A 17,759-nucleotide genomic window follows, 5' to 3' on the forward strand; every position below is an offset into this window, starting at 1 on the left:
ACAGGTACGAACACTTTCATCAATTGACTCGTAGCCCTGCAGCGTGAAAGAGGCAGAGGGCACGACTTCACTGAATACTGCCTCAATTTTGGCATCAGCAGGGCTTTCTTCTTCATCAGGTACTGCTTCTTGCACTTGAAAGCCAGCATATGAAAGCATCTGTCCATTGTTGTTGATTCACTTGCTCCCAGGCACGAGCCAAAATGTGGATGAAATCTATGCTGTAGCATTTCCCACTGTCTGCTCAAAGCAGTATTCGATGGACCACTTGTCTGCCGTAATGAACTTTAATGTTCTGAATAACCCCTTGATTCATCAGCTGGATCACTGCCGTTGCATCGGCTGGCAATAATTCCAGAGTGATGGTTTGTAGTCTTTCAACCTGACCGTGGGCTGGGCAATTATCCACGATAAAAACAACCTTCCTGCCTTGCCTCGTAAATCTTGCGTCTTCCTCCCAAAGCCAATTTTCGGAAATGGCCATGGTCATCGACGCTCGTTCGTTCGCATGGTACGCAACGAGAAGGTGGAACGCCTTTGAAAGAACGTGGATGCCTTGATTTTTTTATTATCAACAGCTTCAATTTATCATCTCCTGCCATGATCACACCAACCAGTACAGTCATGCAATCTTTACTGTGTTTTCCTTCACTACAGGCTTCGCCTTTAAAAGTGAGAGTCTTTGATGGACGTGCCGTATAAAAAAGACCGATCTCGTCGACGTTGACGGCGTCTCGTGGCTCAAAGCTCATAAAAATTTTCTTAAGCTGCGCCTGTTGCCAGTCGGTGCAAATGTCTCTGTTGACTGCAGCAATCTCACCTAAGATTGCTTTGAAGACTAGGCCATGGCGTGTTTTGAAGCGGCTGAGCTATCCATCGTTTAGGACGAAGTTCTCAACACCCATTTGCATGGCGATCTCTTGAGCTTTCTGCTCGAGAATTAGTCCGCTCATGGGCAAATTGGAACTCCGTGCACGCTTAAACCACAGAAAAAGAACTTTTTCGAGTTGTTCATAAGGCAAGGTCCGCATTCGCATTCATTTAGATGTAAAGGTCCCGTTCTTTAAAGCGCCTTCAATATTTTGTCTGTCTTCGCAGATTCGCGACAGCATCGATTTCGGGATGTTGTATTTTTTCGCCACCTCCGTTTTGTGCAGGCCGCTTCCATCGAGCTTCTGAAGAGATTGCAGCTTTTTTTCAAGCGAGAGTGCATGGTGCGGCCGCTTTCTTTCCGTCAGGCTGAAATAACTCACTGATCTACCTCACTTAGCCGCACAAATAGACCTAACACACAAATTACTCGTTGACTCGGCTTCCACAGCCACCACAAGCGAGAATGGCTACTGGTTTAGCTTGTCTCGAGGTGTTGCCATGGTTGTGAGACTACCTTTGGCCTGAGCGAGTCTATGCTGTGTTTAGAGTTTGTGCCGTTTAACTGTAGGTGACCAGTAAGCACTGTTTTGAATAACCGATGAATTTTACTACGCAACACTTAGAAATCCAGCCATATGAGCCCATTTAGTTACGTTAATGAGGCATTTTTGTTTAAGCAAGCTTCGTTTATTGGGAGTCCACAGTATTTTGTTATATCCGGTTTCATTATATCGAGGTTGTAGTGTAGACCTATTTCTGTTCAGAGAAAATATCAAATGAAAGCACGTGGCAGTTTGCTCTAGAAAAAAAAAAAAAACTGCGTTTTCTTTGCTTTGTATGCCTGCATTGCCAAACAAGAGTGTTTATTGCAATGCTTCGTTGCTACTGTAGCTTTTTTTCTTTAATTTTTTACTGGTTGTGCTGGAGGGTGTGAGTGGCACGCAAGGGCGGGTTATACTATGCGAGAAAATGCGGTCCATTCTTCACCCTAGCATCGGTATAGCTAGTTGCACCACCGACTGTTTTGGCTGCCTCCTTTTGTCCCAGAGTCCGAGACCGGCTATGGCTACAATTTGGACCAGGCCAAGTTTCACGACGCCGGCTTCGATGCATTCGTTACGGGCATGTGCTTATTGGGCCTCTGCCACCAACTTGGTAAGTCTGTATCAAGACTACTGCACCCAAATCACATTAAAACAACGTTGTACCTTACACGAATAAGTTTATTATATCTGAAAATTCGTTTTAAAGGTATATTCTTAATACTATCTATTATAAAACTATTCTTCATTTACTTTTTATAATCAATCTATTGTTATATCCGGGTTAATTATATCGAGGTTTGAGCATATTCATGTAACTGATATGGATGCCATAATGTATGTCCGGGCTTGTAGAGTTCCTACACAGCCGGGGGTCGTGGGATCGAATCCCCGCTGCGGCGGCTGCATTTTCGATGAAGGGAAAATGCTGTAGGCCTGGGTGCTCAGATTTAGGTGCACGTTAAAGAACCCCAGGTGGTTGAAATTTCCAGAGCCCTCTACTAACGGTGTCTGTCATATCATATAGTGGTTTTGGGACGTTGAAACCCACACATCAATCATCAAGATTTTTTCAAGCGAAAAGTACGAGTATAATGCAAGCTAATGTGGTGATGCAACCAATGGAAATGCTGAAATTCGTGATTTCTGAGGGCACTGGTCAATGTTTACTGCTGGGCCTGTCGTACGCGCAGGTAAATACAAGGACCACACCCTTGAGCTGAAAGAGACCAGTCCAATCCTGAAGCCGTATCTCAACAGGTACGTGGATTGTCGATCTCCTTCATTGCAAGCTCTTACAATTTGAGAAATCCCTCTTTCTCTCTGTGTGTGTTAGACCAATGTGTATTATTCGTCTACGTGGTGAACTGCTTCGACTGGCTGAAAATCTCGGGCGTGTTTTTAGCATACGCGCAGGCCATGCCCGAATGCAGCGGAATCCTTCTTGAGTACTTTTGAATGTTTTATGTGTGTGTTTGTGTGTGTGTTCGTGCATGTGCGCGTGCTTTCTTGCCCTTCGACATATGAAGATAACTAAAGAAAAAGTGAGGGTAGCCCTCATCACCAGGAGGTACAACGGGCTCAAGCCATTCTAACGAAATGAATACGGCAAATGTCTCAAAGTAATTTTTGAAAAAAGTCAATCTAAAATAAATTACTAAGGTAAAACCTAACGAGTGTAGCATGTGTGTGTAGGTATGTGTATGTGTGTGTGTTGAAAGCTGCATTTGTGAACTAGCAGGATAGCAAAGTACGCATATGACATGCAAAAATGCCTTTGCAAGGTATTCAAGTGTGTGGTGGTGAGAACGAAGCGGTTGCGACAACAAATCGTGCCTGGGATTTCCTGGGGAAATTACTGAAAATCAGCGTTCTCTAAAAAAAGTTGAAGCGTGGAGTTTACAGGTCTGCAACTCTGTGTGCTGACGTGGCAGGTTTTGTAAAATGAACACCACTGCTACCCTCTCCCCTCTTTTTTTCCCTCATTCACTCGCGTTGCCTGCCAGAACAGTTCAGTTATAAAGAACTCCCGCCAAGCACCTAGTCATGTCTTCAATTTGAATTCACAGTGCTCTCAGAAGAAGGAAGTGCGCGACAACACACGTGTACAGTTACATCGTTTTATAGAAGTCACACCTCAATCAGTTGTTTTCACTATATCCGAATGTGTTTTTTATGAACATCAATGCGTGGCACTATATTAATGGTAAGACTATTAGATGAGAAGCAGCTCTTTGACTAGCCTGTGTTACGCTGTCTCTCTGTCTGCACCGCGCTCTCCTTGGCGCAGGTGTTGGGGCGATGCCAAGTAGGTTGCGCCTTCCCTCCCAGTGTTCGTGCGTTGACATCACTCTCTCCTAACCTGTCGCCGCTCCCCACGTCTCGTCTCTCTTGCTTCGCCCTCTCCATCACTTGCAACGTTCGAGCGCACATCGAGTGAACAGTCATTCTGTGATGATACTTACTGGAAACCCAACCTGCCTGCCATGTCCTTGCGTTTCAAACAAACGTTCACTCAAGTAACGGCTACACCGAGTTTCTTTTCGAATCGTTCTTCCAGCGCCGGTGTCGACACTCGTTTCAACCGGGTCCACGCCGTGTGTCTCGCTGCGGCTTCGCATTCCATCGGGGTTCCCTTCGGGGAGATGGTCCATAACTGTTTTTTTCTGTAAATTGTTATAACAGATGGTTTGTCATATTCGCATTAGTTACACCAAGGTTTTACTCTACTTAGGTTTACACCAACTTTCGCTGAATGTTTCGACAGTCGAAGCTAACCAGCAGGCCCCTGTCGCCATCTCTCGCTAAGTGACAGTGCCCCTTTGGCACACTTCAGTATTGTAAATCTGGTAATGAGTCATGTGTCAACTAATCAATCAGTCAATAATTTTTCTTGTTCTCTTTTCAGGGTCCACATGATGAAGTCTCCAGACATTCCCACTCTAAATATGGCTGGCAATGATGGTATGTCAGTTAGTTCAGTTGTGAAAATTAGGCTTGTGCAAATATTTGAATTCTTGGAATATTCAAACAAATATAATGGTTTTCGAATTCACTTCGAATCAAATTTGAAATATTGAAAATTTTGGAGTGTTGGGAATAAACCAATAAGTGTATTACCGTAATTACTCAAATCTCACGCGCACATTTTTTCCGGTTAAGCTAGTTCATAAATCGCATGCGCGCTAGAATCGAGTACGAAAAAAAAAATGAATACGGTCATTCTATTGCTATCGGCATTTACAAAATGGCCGCCCCCTACGTGCGTCAGCATGGCGCGTCGGCCATTTCTGCCTATGTGTTTCCCATGTGCAGCACTTCGTACGTGTGCTGAGGAGTTCGTCATCTTGTAGTTCATTAGCATCGACGGCATGGAAGGGCTGACGCCAAAAACTCGACAAGTGCACCACGGTGCCGCTTTTAAAAAAAAAAAAGTCATCGCGTGTGCCGAAACGGGAAAAAACGGACGGAACTCCGAACGGCCGCATCGCGGTCGTTTGGAGTTCCCGGAATGTGCGTGCGGGACTGGCGGAAACAAAATCAGAAGATTGTCGACAGCAAAGATTCACGCAAAGGCTTCAGTGGACCACAGCAGGGTCGGTTTCCGCAAATTGAAGAGCTGCTCGCCGAGTATGTGATTGAGCAGTGAGTGGCACAGGGGCCCGTGACGACAAAACTCTTCCAAGTGCGGGCTATGCAGTTAGCTTTAGAAAAAGGGCTAACGCGGAGCTAGTTCAAAGCAAGCAGGTGCTGGTTAATTAACTTTATAAAGAGGAAAGGCTTTTCCCTCCGAAAGCGAACGGGCATGGGCCGAAACTTGCCCGAGGAGTACGAAGAAAAGCCTCACAGTTTTCACAGGTTGGTCCTAAACTTGCGGCACAACAACGGCCACCTGCTTGGACAAATCGGGAATGCCGATCAGACGCCTCTTTACTTCGACATGTCTGGTACCACAACCGTCGAGAAGGGGGTGAAGCAAGTTTGCGTGCTGACATCAGGCCACGGTAAAACTAGTGTGACGGCAATGCTCTGTTGCACGTCAGATAGGCCCAAGCTTTCTCAATACCTCATATTTAAACGGAAGACGCTCCCGAAAGGAGTCGTTTTCCTGAGTGGTGTGATTGTGCGGGCCAACGAGATAAATGGGTGCGCGTTGCAATCGATGTCTCTTTTTTTTTTTTTCCGTCGTGGAAACCGGGTGCACGTTACAATCGAGGGCGCGGTAGTATCGAGTAAATACGGTAGTCTGCACATAACCTCTGTCAAGGGGGTTTCACGGCAGGAGTTGGTGCCGGGCCGTGAAAACACTGGTCCAGGGGACATCCACACTGCCGTGAAGCACCGCTTCAAGGTTTAATCAACATGCTACCCTCACATCAATTCATAACTTTTTAAGTTTAGAAGCTTGTTATACTGGCTTATATGCTCCGAGTACAGTAAATTTTAAAACATAATGTATTTGGCAGGCCATCACTTGCATTATACTGAAAGCCAGATCCTCTTACTATTCAAAGTTGTTTCCACTTCCTTTGAACTAAAAAAAATGGCATTTGCACTGGCTTTGTTTAAAAATTTCAGAAATGTTGGGCGCGTTACTTAGGTCACGACAAGTATGCCCGTATTTTTGTATAATATTTTAACCGCGACGAAGGGAGCAGACTGTAGGCCCAAGATGAAACTGTTTATTAGGCCGAACTTGCGATCGGTGAACGGAAAGTCGGATTACAGCGATACCTTCTGGCACTGATAGTGGCAACCAGAGCATTGGCCGTCGATCAGCTGACAAGCGGTGAAGTGTGTCGGCATTTATACATGTGCCGTCGAATATTCCAGGGTTATCGCTAGCGCTCATGTAGGTTCCAGAATAATCGGTAATGTTTGCGCTGTGCTCATATATCTTAACAAAACGATCTACTTCAGCCAAGAAGCTTCTCTAACACTGCAGGTGCTGTTTAAGCTGAGATTTACTTACAGTATAACGAGTGCGATAACAAAACTCAAGGAGGGAATGTGGCATTATGTTATATGTACTATTCAAGTTCTATTCCAAATTATTTGACCGAAATAACGATTTGCTTCTGGTTCAAAAATCCCTATTCACACAAGCCTAGTGGACATGCATGACGCAGTGCTGTTCCCGTTAGCCTGGTATGTATGAGAATGCATCTATCGAGTGGGAGATATGTGATTAGTATCACTGATGAAATGCATTGATATGTTTGGTTATGCTAATAAGCAAGTTTCATGCTTACTCCCAAAAAACTTACAAAAGTGACCACATGTCAAGAGTATGTGTTGTCCCTCGGTGACTTTTATTAGAGGCTGGCTAATTTAGCACTGCTTGCCTGCCAGTTGAAATAAAAATTAAAAAATGCACATTAGCAACTGCTTCCATGTGTAAACTAAAGTACTTGTCTGAACAACGGGGTAACTTGCAAAACTAATGTGCCACATCTTATTTGCTTTTATGCTGTTGAGTGTACGGGCCCGTCAGGCTGATGCGTCGGTGTCAAATAGAGCGCGCTTTGTCACTTTTCAGAAATGATTACACGCGCATGTCCGCATGTGGCCGTCACTGTAAGGGCCAAACGCGGCTCACAGAAACGGATACCGTGCATAAACGCGTAGGTTGAATACTAACAATCAGCTCTAAAGCTTGATTACATTGTTCGCGAATGTGCTGACTGCAACACAAAAGGTCCTGATAAAGTCGCCAAATTTTACTTGAGTTTGCTGTCGGTCTGAAGGGCCGTGTTCGACTGCTGGAAGTCCCATTCCTTTATAGATCATTCGAATGACGGTTGCTGAGAGTAAAATTAGTGCTGTTGTTGCAGTTCTCAGCACTGTGGAGAAGGAAAAATCGTATGCTGGAAGTTCATGGTGATCTTCGTGAAAAACGTACGCTTTATTGGAGTGGTGTCAGCTTGCGAGCAAGCCACTCCGATTCCCAGTGATGCCCCTCCCCCCCTCCGTAATGAACACTGCAACACAGGCCTGCTCGAAGACCACCCAGTCTAACTTAGCGACCCGATTTTTAAGCGCCTGCACCTGAAATTTGTCATCAAAAGCTGACCCCCCCCCCCCCCCCCCCCCAATAGTGATTGCACTCTTACCTTGGCGCACTGGGACGATTTTTGGTCCTGACAACAAAAGGACGTAAGCCTTGCAGATTTGTATTCCAGAAAGGTACCTATGACGACGTAGTCTCCAGCAGTGAGGCTTTGGAGATCTGTGTTTGTTGCTTAGAAATGTTGCATTTGCTCATCATTGCGAGTATTTCTATGCCATGCTTGCCCGAATCTGATAGTGTTTCTATTGTGTTTGTTGCATTTGTGAGCCGTGATTATTGTGTGTCATGCCACAAACGAGAGCGAGACTTTTGAGGAGGTCCACATGAACTCTGTTCTTTTTTTTCTTTTTTTTTCTGCGAGAAAACTTTGCTGCCACCATCTGAAATTCTGGTGCCATTTTAAGAGATTGCCACCCCTCATTTTCGCCATTTTTTTTTTTTACTTGCTGGGGGTAGGAGAACTTGCCGTAGATTTTATGGTAGCGTTATCACAAAGCATGGTTTCGTGCGGTACTCATTTGGCATCACAAGCAGGAGCACCGACGTATGGAAGCCGCCCGTTTGTTAAAGGGGGGTGACGTGCTACGTGACACCAGCTGACAACTTGAAAGAGTCTTCCACACTCGCCATCCTGGCCCCGAGCCACACTAACTGACACTGTCAGGTTGGCACAGATCCAACAAAGCGGATAAGAGCGTGACTGCTGCCGTAGCTTTCTTAGTAGAAAATCGGTTTGGTTTCTGCTGACAGCAAGTTATCTCTAGAGCCACCTCACGATTTTCACATATACACCATAATTACTGCAATACTGTTAAAGCAGTACAGTAAACATACCCTCTACCTTCCTTGTATTCATTAACTGTTGATTATCTACGAGGTCATGTCGCACAGAGAAATGAGCTTTAAATTTTTTTTTTTCATTCGTTACTTGCGGAAGGTTAATTCAATGGCTTCCACTCTTGTCTCCCACAGTGATACCATCCCGGAGCCACATACTGCACGCGACGTTCCCCACGGAGTGGCGCGCCAACGACTTCCACCAGCTGTTCAACAGCTTCGGTAAGTCGAGAAATGGTTGGGCTGAGAACTGAGCCAAGAAGCAAAAAATTATGTTTTCAATTCAACAGCGCAGCTGGTTAAGCTTGGAGAAAACTCCGTTAGTCACGAACAGAAATTTTTCGTGCGCTTTCTTCATTCTCTTCTTCAATCGCGTACGAAAATGTTCATGGTCATGTACTTCTATGCGCTCTTTCTGTCCTCTTCTTCTTCGCTTCCGGAATACGTGCGCCAATTTGATTGGCATAGGATGCTATTGCCCTGATGGGCAAGGGAGTACAGAGAGAGTGAAAAAAAGAAAGAGATGGAGGGAGACGGAAAGAAATGAAAGTGAAGAGGGGAAAACATTTTTAAAAAATAGGAAAGAAATAAAGAGAACACTATAGAAAAAACAAGAAAACGAGAGGGCATGGCAGAAAAAAAAAAACTAGAAAGAGAGAGGGGGGGGAAATAGAAACCAAGAGAAGAAAGAGCGAGAAAAAGAAATAGAAAGACATTGGCCCGTTTTCACAAGCCGACCGCACCTTTAGTTTTCATCGAGTTTCTGTATACTCACTCACGCATGTTTTAAGGCCGTAAATTTGGTCACAGACTAATATATACGTCTACAAAATCAATTAGTGAATACTGGTGTTATTTGTTAATCGAACGCACAAGAGGTGCAAAACCAACAAGGAGAACGCAAGATGATGATAAGGTTGGCTTGTGGATAAGGGCCATACGATTGAATAGAACTGAACCGAGACAGAAATACATAAAAGAAAGCAAAAATGGGCCGAAAGAAAAAGGAAAAATAAAGGAAAAACAAAGATGCCCGTCCAGCTGTGCAGCCCGTCCAGCGTGCAGTTGCGCCAAGCCTTTTGGCGCAACTACAGGAAGCTTTTTCAATGTGTTTTTTTTTTGTTTGTAATGTCGCTTGTTGCAATGACCATGACGGTCATTGCAAGAAGTGACCTTCAGTAAATTCAGTGAAAGTGCTTAGACACCAGATCTCGTACTTTCGTCTTTTACGTATATATAAAAGAAATCTTTTGCGTGTTCTTGCCTGTTTGCTATTAGACAGAATTGTTGCCGAAAAGACATGTCATGTGGTGTCGAAGTTGCCTTTAAGGGACACTGAAACACTTTTTGAAAAAAAAAAATAAACGAGGATGTGGTGTCATGATGTATAATTTTGTATGGCAGACTAAAAAATTAATGCGAAAATTTGCATAAACCAATGCAAATAACTTTATTTTGCCGAAAACAAGCAACAGGCGCCGCGGCCGCCTTCGCGAGTCTCACTGCCACTGTGATTGGTCAAAGCTTCATGACTTCACGCTTAGGAAGGGGAGGACAGCTGACTGCGCTCGCCGGCAGTCAGTGCCGTGTTTATCTGTTGAAATGGGGTAGTTGCTGTAAGTATGGCGAACTCTGCAAGTCTGATCGAGTTCGCTGTATACATCCTTACATGTTCGAGCCGGTCGCCACTTTGAGGGCGATGACTGAAGTGGCACAGAAAAGCGAGTCCCAACCAGCCACCTTCACCCGCGTCGTAACACATCGACTGGCACGTATAAGATGTATGCCAGTTCTTAATTTCACGGTAGTAAACTGTTACAAATGATACCCTTATCGATGGATATCAAATTCGCTAAGAAACAGCAGCATCGGGACTCGCTTTTAGCTGCGTATTGGCACGGTCCGTGCTAGGCGCGCTCTGGAACTTCAGCTGATCGTGGATTTCAGAGCTCAGTGTGCAGCATTGTTAATGCAGTCAGTATCGGACTTCGCAGCGGAGAAAACGCATGCGTTGAGTCAGTATGCTACCCAAAAAAGAAAGAAAAAAAGAACCAGACGAGTGCCGCTTTATCGCCGTGGGGATATCTGCTCTGAACTGCGCTGAAAATCGCGCAACAAAAGTTTAGCTCATATCTTGCAGTTTTTTTGTGGTTTTTTTTCATAATATTGTCGCCTTTTCTAAATTCTGCCCAGTATTACAGTGATGATGAGTCGAAATGCAAACGGTGTACCGTATTTACTCACGTAATCCTCACACTCGCGTAATTATCGCACCCCCGAAAACTGCCGCAATAATGTCGTCTGCTCGTTCCAGCCACTGATGATGATAGCGTGCGCCATCTGGCGCCATCTCTTAAGCATCAAGCGTACTATTGCAAGCAGATTCAATCCAAGCTAAGCTAAAGTGGCCAGTGCGCGTTGCGGCGTGCTTTGTATGCTGTGTCGGTAATCTTGGCATGTTATGGAGTGATACTGAAGCTACACGACTGCTTCAAGTTGCAAGTGATAGATGTTGTACTAAACGACGGCAATAGGGCCGCCGATAGGCCCTTCGGAGTCTACGAGTTTTGTGTTCGCTACTGGTGACGGCAGCTGAAGGCCACCAAGATGCGTTGGGCCTGCCGTGTGCCTAGAATTGGGATTAATGGTAAACTCTATTTCTTCAGAAGGAAACTGCGGACGATTCTGTTAAATAGCCATCAGCCCAATACTGACGTCCTAAGCTTAACTTTTGAGGGCTCCTGTTGAGCGACGAACGCTACCGCTACGGCCGCAACGCCCACAAGCGGCAAGGTTCCTTTTGGCGTTGCATAAGTGGTTGCCAGACTGAGAGGGTCAGTGTTGCCAGACTGCCGCTAAATTTGACTGCAAAATTTTTTTCCTGTAGTTGTGGCTTTTTTGTGAGATTTTGGTGCGATCCGCGGTGCATTTCGCGAACGAGCGACGCTGGCCGTTTTAATTAACGAAATGAACCACACCTAGCAGTAGTCGAGCGTGGCGCTGCCGTGCAATTAAGAGGCCGTTTTAATTAACAGAATCAACCGGGCACTACAGAATTTGTTTTATTTACGGAATGAACCGCGCCTAGCAGAAGTCGAGCGCGGTGCTTCTGTGCAATTAAGAGCCCGTTTTAATTAACAGAATGAACCGTGCCTAGCAGAAGAACGGTTCATTTCGATAATTAAACTGGCCTTCTAATTGCACAGCAGCGCCACGCTCGACTTCTGCTAGGCTCAGTTCATTCCGTTAATTAAAACGAATTCTGTAATGCGCGGTTCATTCCGTTATAAAAATTGGCCTCCCAAGTGCACGGCAGCACCACACTATACTTCTGCTAGGCTCGGTTCATTCCAATAATTAAAACGAATTCTGTAATGTGCAGTTCATTCCTATAATTAAAACGGAATTAAAACGCCTCCTAATTGTACGGCAGCACCACGCTCGACTTCTGCTAGGCTCGGTTCATTTGGTTAATTAAAACGGCCAGCGTCGCTCATGCACTCTTGAAATGCACCGCGGATGGCACCAAACTCTTACGGAGAAGCCACAACTACAGATCATTTTTTAGCCAAATTTAGCGGCAGTCTGGCAACAACCACCCCAAAGTCTGGCAACTGACTTATGCATCGCCAAAAGGAACTTTGCCCCACAAGCTTTGCGTATAGTATTTTAATTCTCGACTATTTGCTTCCACTTTTTGTGTCTCAAATAAATCTTGCCTTGTGTTGAACCTCTGCTTTTATTGCTGAGGTAAGTTATAATTAATACTTCTTAAAGCTTGTTATAAGTTGCTGGTGTGAGAATCCCGATTTACGGCCACTTCGTTTTCTTTTTCGCTCTCTGCGTTTTCGTGGAAAGTTTTCCCCGCGTAATTCTCGCACCCCCCAACTTTGCATCCGTTTTCTGGCAAAGAAAGGTGCGAATATTATGCGAGTAAATACGGTATGTGTAATGGAATTCAACTTTTAAAGGGCCAGTAAACAACTCTCAGGTCCAAAAATTGTTGTAAAGAGAAATATGTGCACTTTTACTTCGTGAACATGCTGCCACAAGAATTTTGCAAATATGTGCTATATTAAGGAAGTTACAGGGGCTGGAACATCGTGTTCAGCTGGTTTCAAATTTTCGCGCGGTCTTGCCACCCTTCTCCTTCAGAGGAAGGGGAAGGCGTGGCCCGTCGTCATGACTCTGCCCACCACGGCAATGTGACAAGACGTCAACGATTGACGTCATTGGCAAACTCGATCAGTCGCAACGCAGTTCCGCTTGCTGCCATGCCCGGTTGTTTACCGCTTACCCGTTGCCAATGTTTCTCCGTAGCTGAGTCGCTCGATTTGCAGCCGAGAACAACTTGCAGCAAAACTGCGTTCCGAAACCTAGACATGAAGTTGGCTCGATTTTGGAGGAGTTTGATTTTTTCAGGAGCAGACTGTCACGAGATCTGGGAGCAGCAACACAAACAATTGGCCTAATAGTGGGTGTGATGATCAAAAGGTGGCCCAACAATCCGCTTACTCCCAAAAACTGGGTCAGTGAAGTGTCTCGATTTCGATGCATGGAGCCTATGAAGAGTTTCGCAACTTATATTGTTGAATAGCTCTCTCGTAGCTGGGGGTGGAAACAGAACTGTCATTTACTCCACTACTGTTTGTTGAGACCTGGTTTAGACCAATCGACGAGCTGCGCGCTGTGTCACGTTGCCGATCGCCGAGTCGTCGTCACTGCACTTGCAAGGAGATTGGTCAGGGGTAGGAAAGCAGCGCGGGAATCGTTTTGCGAAATGGAGGCTCTGAGCAGCGCGCAGCTCTGTAATATTCAGAAAACGTGATCGCTGCGGTCTACTCTACGAATTATGGAGCTTGTTTGTGGGGTATAAAGAAAAAAGTCGGAGCCTGTTCACTGGCCCTTTCATATTATCTTGTGATTCTCAGAAACTGCCTGTTTCATTTCTTTTTGACATGCATGTTTCAGATAAAAGTAAGTATGTGACTGAGTCGGCAAGTTTTATAATTCTCGCCCTAACTCCTAACTCCTAACTTGAAGGTCACAAACTGTGTGCACGTTATCAGCGTGACATAGAATTCTTAACAAGAAAAAGGCAACGGCTTATTCTCTGTGAATGTACATGAAAGCAAGCAAGCTATGTGAGTTTTGTTGTGGTACCAAGAACCTTTCTTCATACATTTCAATTTTTAAAGTGTGCGCGTACTACTCGCCGCAGCCGCTGTAGGTGAAATCAAGTGGTCGCCATTGACATGATCATCGATGAGGATCGTGCATTTGCGAGCGGACAAGCTGGCGAGGGCAGAGTCAAAACTAAACAGCTGTTTACCATAACCTACTGATGAAACTGCCGTCATCATTGACGCGATCGCAGATGTTGATTACTTGGTCCATCGAGGGCGTGTGAAGCAGGGTCTGAAATGCAAGAACAAGCTCCCTTAGGCTTTGGGAGTCTGCTCCGGTCACACCTCGTGTGCTAAAGATTTTCTCACAAATGCATGGAAGGAATGGAAAAGTATGCACAGAACAATCGTGTGTGCAGCGGGACACAGAACTCGTCTTTCACTCTGCTTATGAAGATGATCGAGCGGAGGTTCAAGGTGCGTCCCCTTATTTTCGTGGTCGTTTAGCAGCCGAGCTGGCTGCGTTTCAGCACTATTCACTAGTCAAAACAGGGGGAAATTTATGGAATTTCGCTGCATTACTTTGGGATGCTACATCTGTGCGTCACGGATGTTCACGTAAAAGTGCCCTGTAATGGCAGTCAATAAACAATAAGGCTGATGGAGAGGAGAATTGAGACAACGGAAAGGATTAGTGTATACCCTATTTCCTTGTCTTTCTTTTGTTTCCCCAAGTCCTTTTGGTTCTTGCGTTTTATAAAGAGGATCAGCCAGTGGACTATTTGGAGTCGTGACAAGGGGCAATAGCCCCGGCCCCAATCCTTGTTTATGCATGTTTTTCCTGATGGCCGTACAACAAGTAGAAATAATGAACTCCAATATCCCTTCACAGTGAACGCCGGACTGGTCAAGTCTTCACTAATTTAGACAAGAACATTTATTAGTGTTTGTATTTCGATTGCTTGTGTTGTATTTCTTTTTGCACTGCCAGTTCTCAAACAAAAGGCTGAAACGTAGGTCGAACACTGCGAAACATTTGTTATCGGAGTTCTATCTGCAGCGAAATTGAAGTCATGTACTCGCATGACACAAAGAGTGAGCAGGTGGGCAGTTCGTGTTCGAGCGTGGCGGTTTATTGCGCATGTGCACTTCGCGCATGTGCACTTCGCGCATGTGCACTTCGCACATGTGCACTTTGCACATGTGCCACAGCTAGATTTGGTCCACTGGAGGCCACGACGGCAGCGCCACTTTTTGCCGTGTTACTCCTTTTGCATCATAAGCAGCACAGTATTGAGCAGGGCTGGGTGATGATATAGGTAGTACATACTTTATTTCTGAGGACTTGCACGAATAATAACATTAGGCCTTGCGACTACGTGTAGCGAAGGGATCGACCTTGTATTTCATAATCCAGGTTCAATTCTCTTCTACTAGGTGGCGCCACATGGCAGTTTTGTTACTTTTAAGTACGAATTAAAAATATAAATCCTACTCACAATGCAGACAGAATGCTGAAACCTGTGACTACATTTTATGGTCGTTTCATTTCTACTAGCATCTAATAACACTTTCTGACCAATGGCTGGTCCTTTTAACGATATGTATCCCTTCCCACCATGTGCAGCCGCCGCGAAGAGTTTCATTGATTCGCACCAAATATTACAAGCGACCGCTACCAAAATGCAACCGACTCCGATTAGGCTTATCGTGCCGATTGGTAAGTTGTCGCGAAAAGGTTGACCAAGACATGAATATCCGACGAATATACTTCTATTGTGTTGAAAGTTTCGGTAGAATGCAAGTGATAGCCTGTAAAAAAAATATGTTACTTTTTAAAATTTGCTATACTTGGAACATGTAAGGTGGTATAACAAGCTTTAAAACTTGAAAAACTACGAGTCGATGAGAGGGTAGAAAGTTCACTTAACTTTGAAAAGGAGTTTCGCCACAGCACGGATTACTTTGGGATGGGCGTTTTCACGGCTTAGCACCACTTCACTGCAGTAAAACCACATTTACAGAGTTACATACGAACTGATAAATACTTAGACAGGTGCTTTCATGGCTTAGCACCATTTCTCGGCAGTGAAACCATCTTTGCAGGGTGTACGTGTGGACTAATATGCACCTATCCGTTCTTCGCGAATAATTCAAAATTTTCAGTACCTAAAATTCAATCCAAAGCCAATTCGAATACTGCATTATTCTTAGAATATCCAAAGCATTCAAGTGTTCCCACAAGCCTACTCGCGTTATAAAGCTCTAAAAGGTTTTAAATTTAGAGATGCGGCAGCAAACGCGATATATATGTAGCAAGCACGATAACGGTGATGCTTCTCTCGACTGAAACTAAGAACGAGATCGCACGTGCCATGTTGAGCTGCGCCACGGCCGGGGCCACGCTAGCAACGCTAGTTTATTGCAGAGAGAGAGAGAGCAATCGAGAGAGGGAAAGGGCGCAAATCCTGCAGCCCTGTTGGGAGCACAGCTCAGTGCCAGTACACTGTAGCTGCGTCGGCGCTGGTCCACAAGGCAACTGCCCTCACTCTGTGAGCCCGCGCAGTGTGCCAGGGGCTTTTTTACCTTTTCTTTTACTTTCTTCGCCCTTCGTTCATTCACTACACGTCCCCTCCTCCTTTGTAATGACCTCGTCGCTCGCTTCCTGGCAACGAACCTGGCACGCCCCATTTCAGACGCGCACTCGCTGCTGCAGTTGTCGCAAAGATTTTCCGGCAACCGCATTACAATCCGTCTCTCACCTTCGAGGGACTGCACAATAAGTGGTGCGTTTATACATGGGCTTCTATGCGATGGTGAACTGGAGTTGGAAAATACCTTATTGTAATGCGTTCTGCAATATAAACGGTTATGTTATAAGTGGCCTACACTCAGTGTGACAAATTACAGTCCCACATAAGCGGGGACCAACTTTCGTGAGTATTTTCATTTGTTGGGTGAAAATCATCGGCAGTGACATCACTGACGCTCAACTATATTTTTCTTTTGTAATACTTTAGAAAGAACACACACATTATGCACTCCTTTGTTTCACGGTTGATGGTGCTTTCAGATGTCAAAGAATGCAGCTTAAAAGTGTGTGCATATAAATGTAATCTACATAGGTTAACTTCAAATATGTTTCTCGAAATTGCTTTCATGCTTTGTGATGCTTAATTGATTGGTACTTTTTTTGCACTCCTATGTCTAACCCCTGCCCCTCTTTGCTTCAAATTCTCAGGTCAGATCACCATCTACTGGATCAACTCCACGCAAGCATTCATTGCAATGGCTAGCAGCCCTCTCGCTACGCAGGGTAAGCTTTGTCTGGTCACGCGTGCATGCGTGTTTTGTAGGTTTCTGCGAATATCCAAAGGCTTCAAATATTTGAAAAATCTCAAAGTATTCGAAATGAGCGATCTGACCCGCATGTAACCTCCTGTAAATGTGGTTTCGCAGCAGTGAAGAAGTGCTGAGGTAAAAACACCTACCCGAAAGAAATCCCACTGCTGCGAAGGCCCACTTTAATGTTAAACGAACATACACTCGCACCATAATATAGCAAACTCATGTATAACGAAATATCGGTTAGAACGAAATAAATGAAGAATAGCCTTGCAATAGATATAAAATTAGGAATATGTCTTTCGAACGAATTTTTGGATATAACAAACTTATTTTGATATATTATGCAACTTTGTTATAACGAGGTTCAAGTGTACTACCTTCACATCAATTCATCATTTTTGAAGTTTAGAAGATTCTTATACAAGCTCAAAGCATAGTAAGTTTCAAAATACTGTATAACATATTTTACAGGTTATCGCTTGCATTCTACCGAATGTCAAATCTTGCCATTATTCAAAGTTATTCCTGTTTTCTTTGAAAAAAAAAATGCACTGGCCTTGTTTCAGTTTTTAAGAAATATTGTGCAGATTATTCTGGTCATGAGAAATATGCCCATTTTTCTTTACATATGTGATATGTTCGATTTGAATTTGATGTGTAATTATTTGGCCAAAATCACTATTTGCTTTGAATTTGCTTTGAACCTAAAATTCACTAAGTGCACAGGCCTAGTTTTTAGTATTTTCTTTGTGTTGTAAGCGAAAATCCTTGTAACAGACTTCACATTTCTATGCACTCAAACCTCATTATGACAAAGCTGCTCCTTACACCAAAATAATTCCGCTGTAACTGAAAATTTATTGTAAAAGTATATTTTAACACTATATTTGTTGCAAGGCTATTCTTAATTTACTTCTTTATAACCGATAGTTCGTTATATCAGGTCCGCTGTATTGCGCTTTG

The 17,759-nt window shown here is 44.4% G+C and overlaps 1 protein-coding gene across 2 annotated transcripts in view; it reads left to right on the top strand.

Moving 5' to 3' along the window:
* Positions 1-17,759, top strand: part of LOC119179485 (poly(A)-specific ribonuclease PARN) — a 62,969-nt gene that overhangs the window by 29,835 nt on the left and 15,375 nt on the right. For both annotated transcript variants that reach the window (XM_037430562.2, XM_037430563.2), the window contains exons 12-16: positions 1,921-2,028; positions 2,609-2,675; positions 4,324-4,379; positions 8,458-8,544; positions 16,690-16,764. In XM_037430562.2, coding sequence (XP_037286459.2) covers positions 1,921-2,028; positions 2,609-2,675; positions 4,324-4,379; positions 8,458-8,544; positions 16,690-16,764 — 393 coding nt within the window. The remainder of the gene's footprint in view (positions 1-1,920; positions 2,029-2,608; positions 2,676-4,323; positions 4,380-8,457; positions 8,545-16,689; positions 16,765-17,759) is intronic.

Source organism: Rhipicephalus microplus, chromosome 7 (assembly GCF_043290135.1).
Source record: "Rhipicephalus microplus isolate Deutch F79 chromosome 7, USDA_Rmic, whole genome shotgun sequence".
Classification (NCBI taxonomy): domain Eukaryota; kingdom Metazoa; phylum Arthropoda; class Arachnida; order Ixodida; family Ixodidae; genus Rhipicephalus; species Rhipicephalus microplus.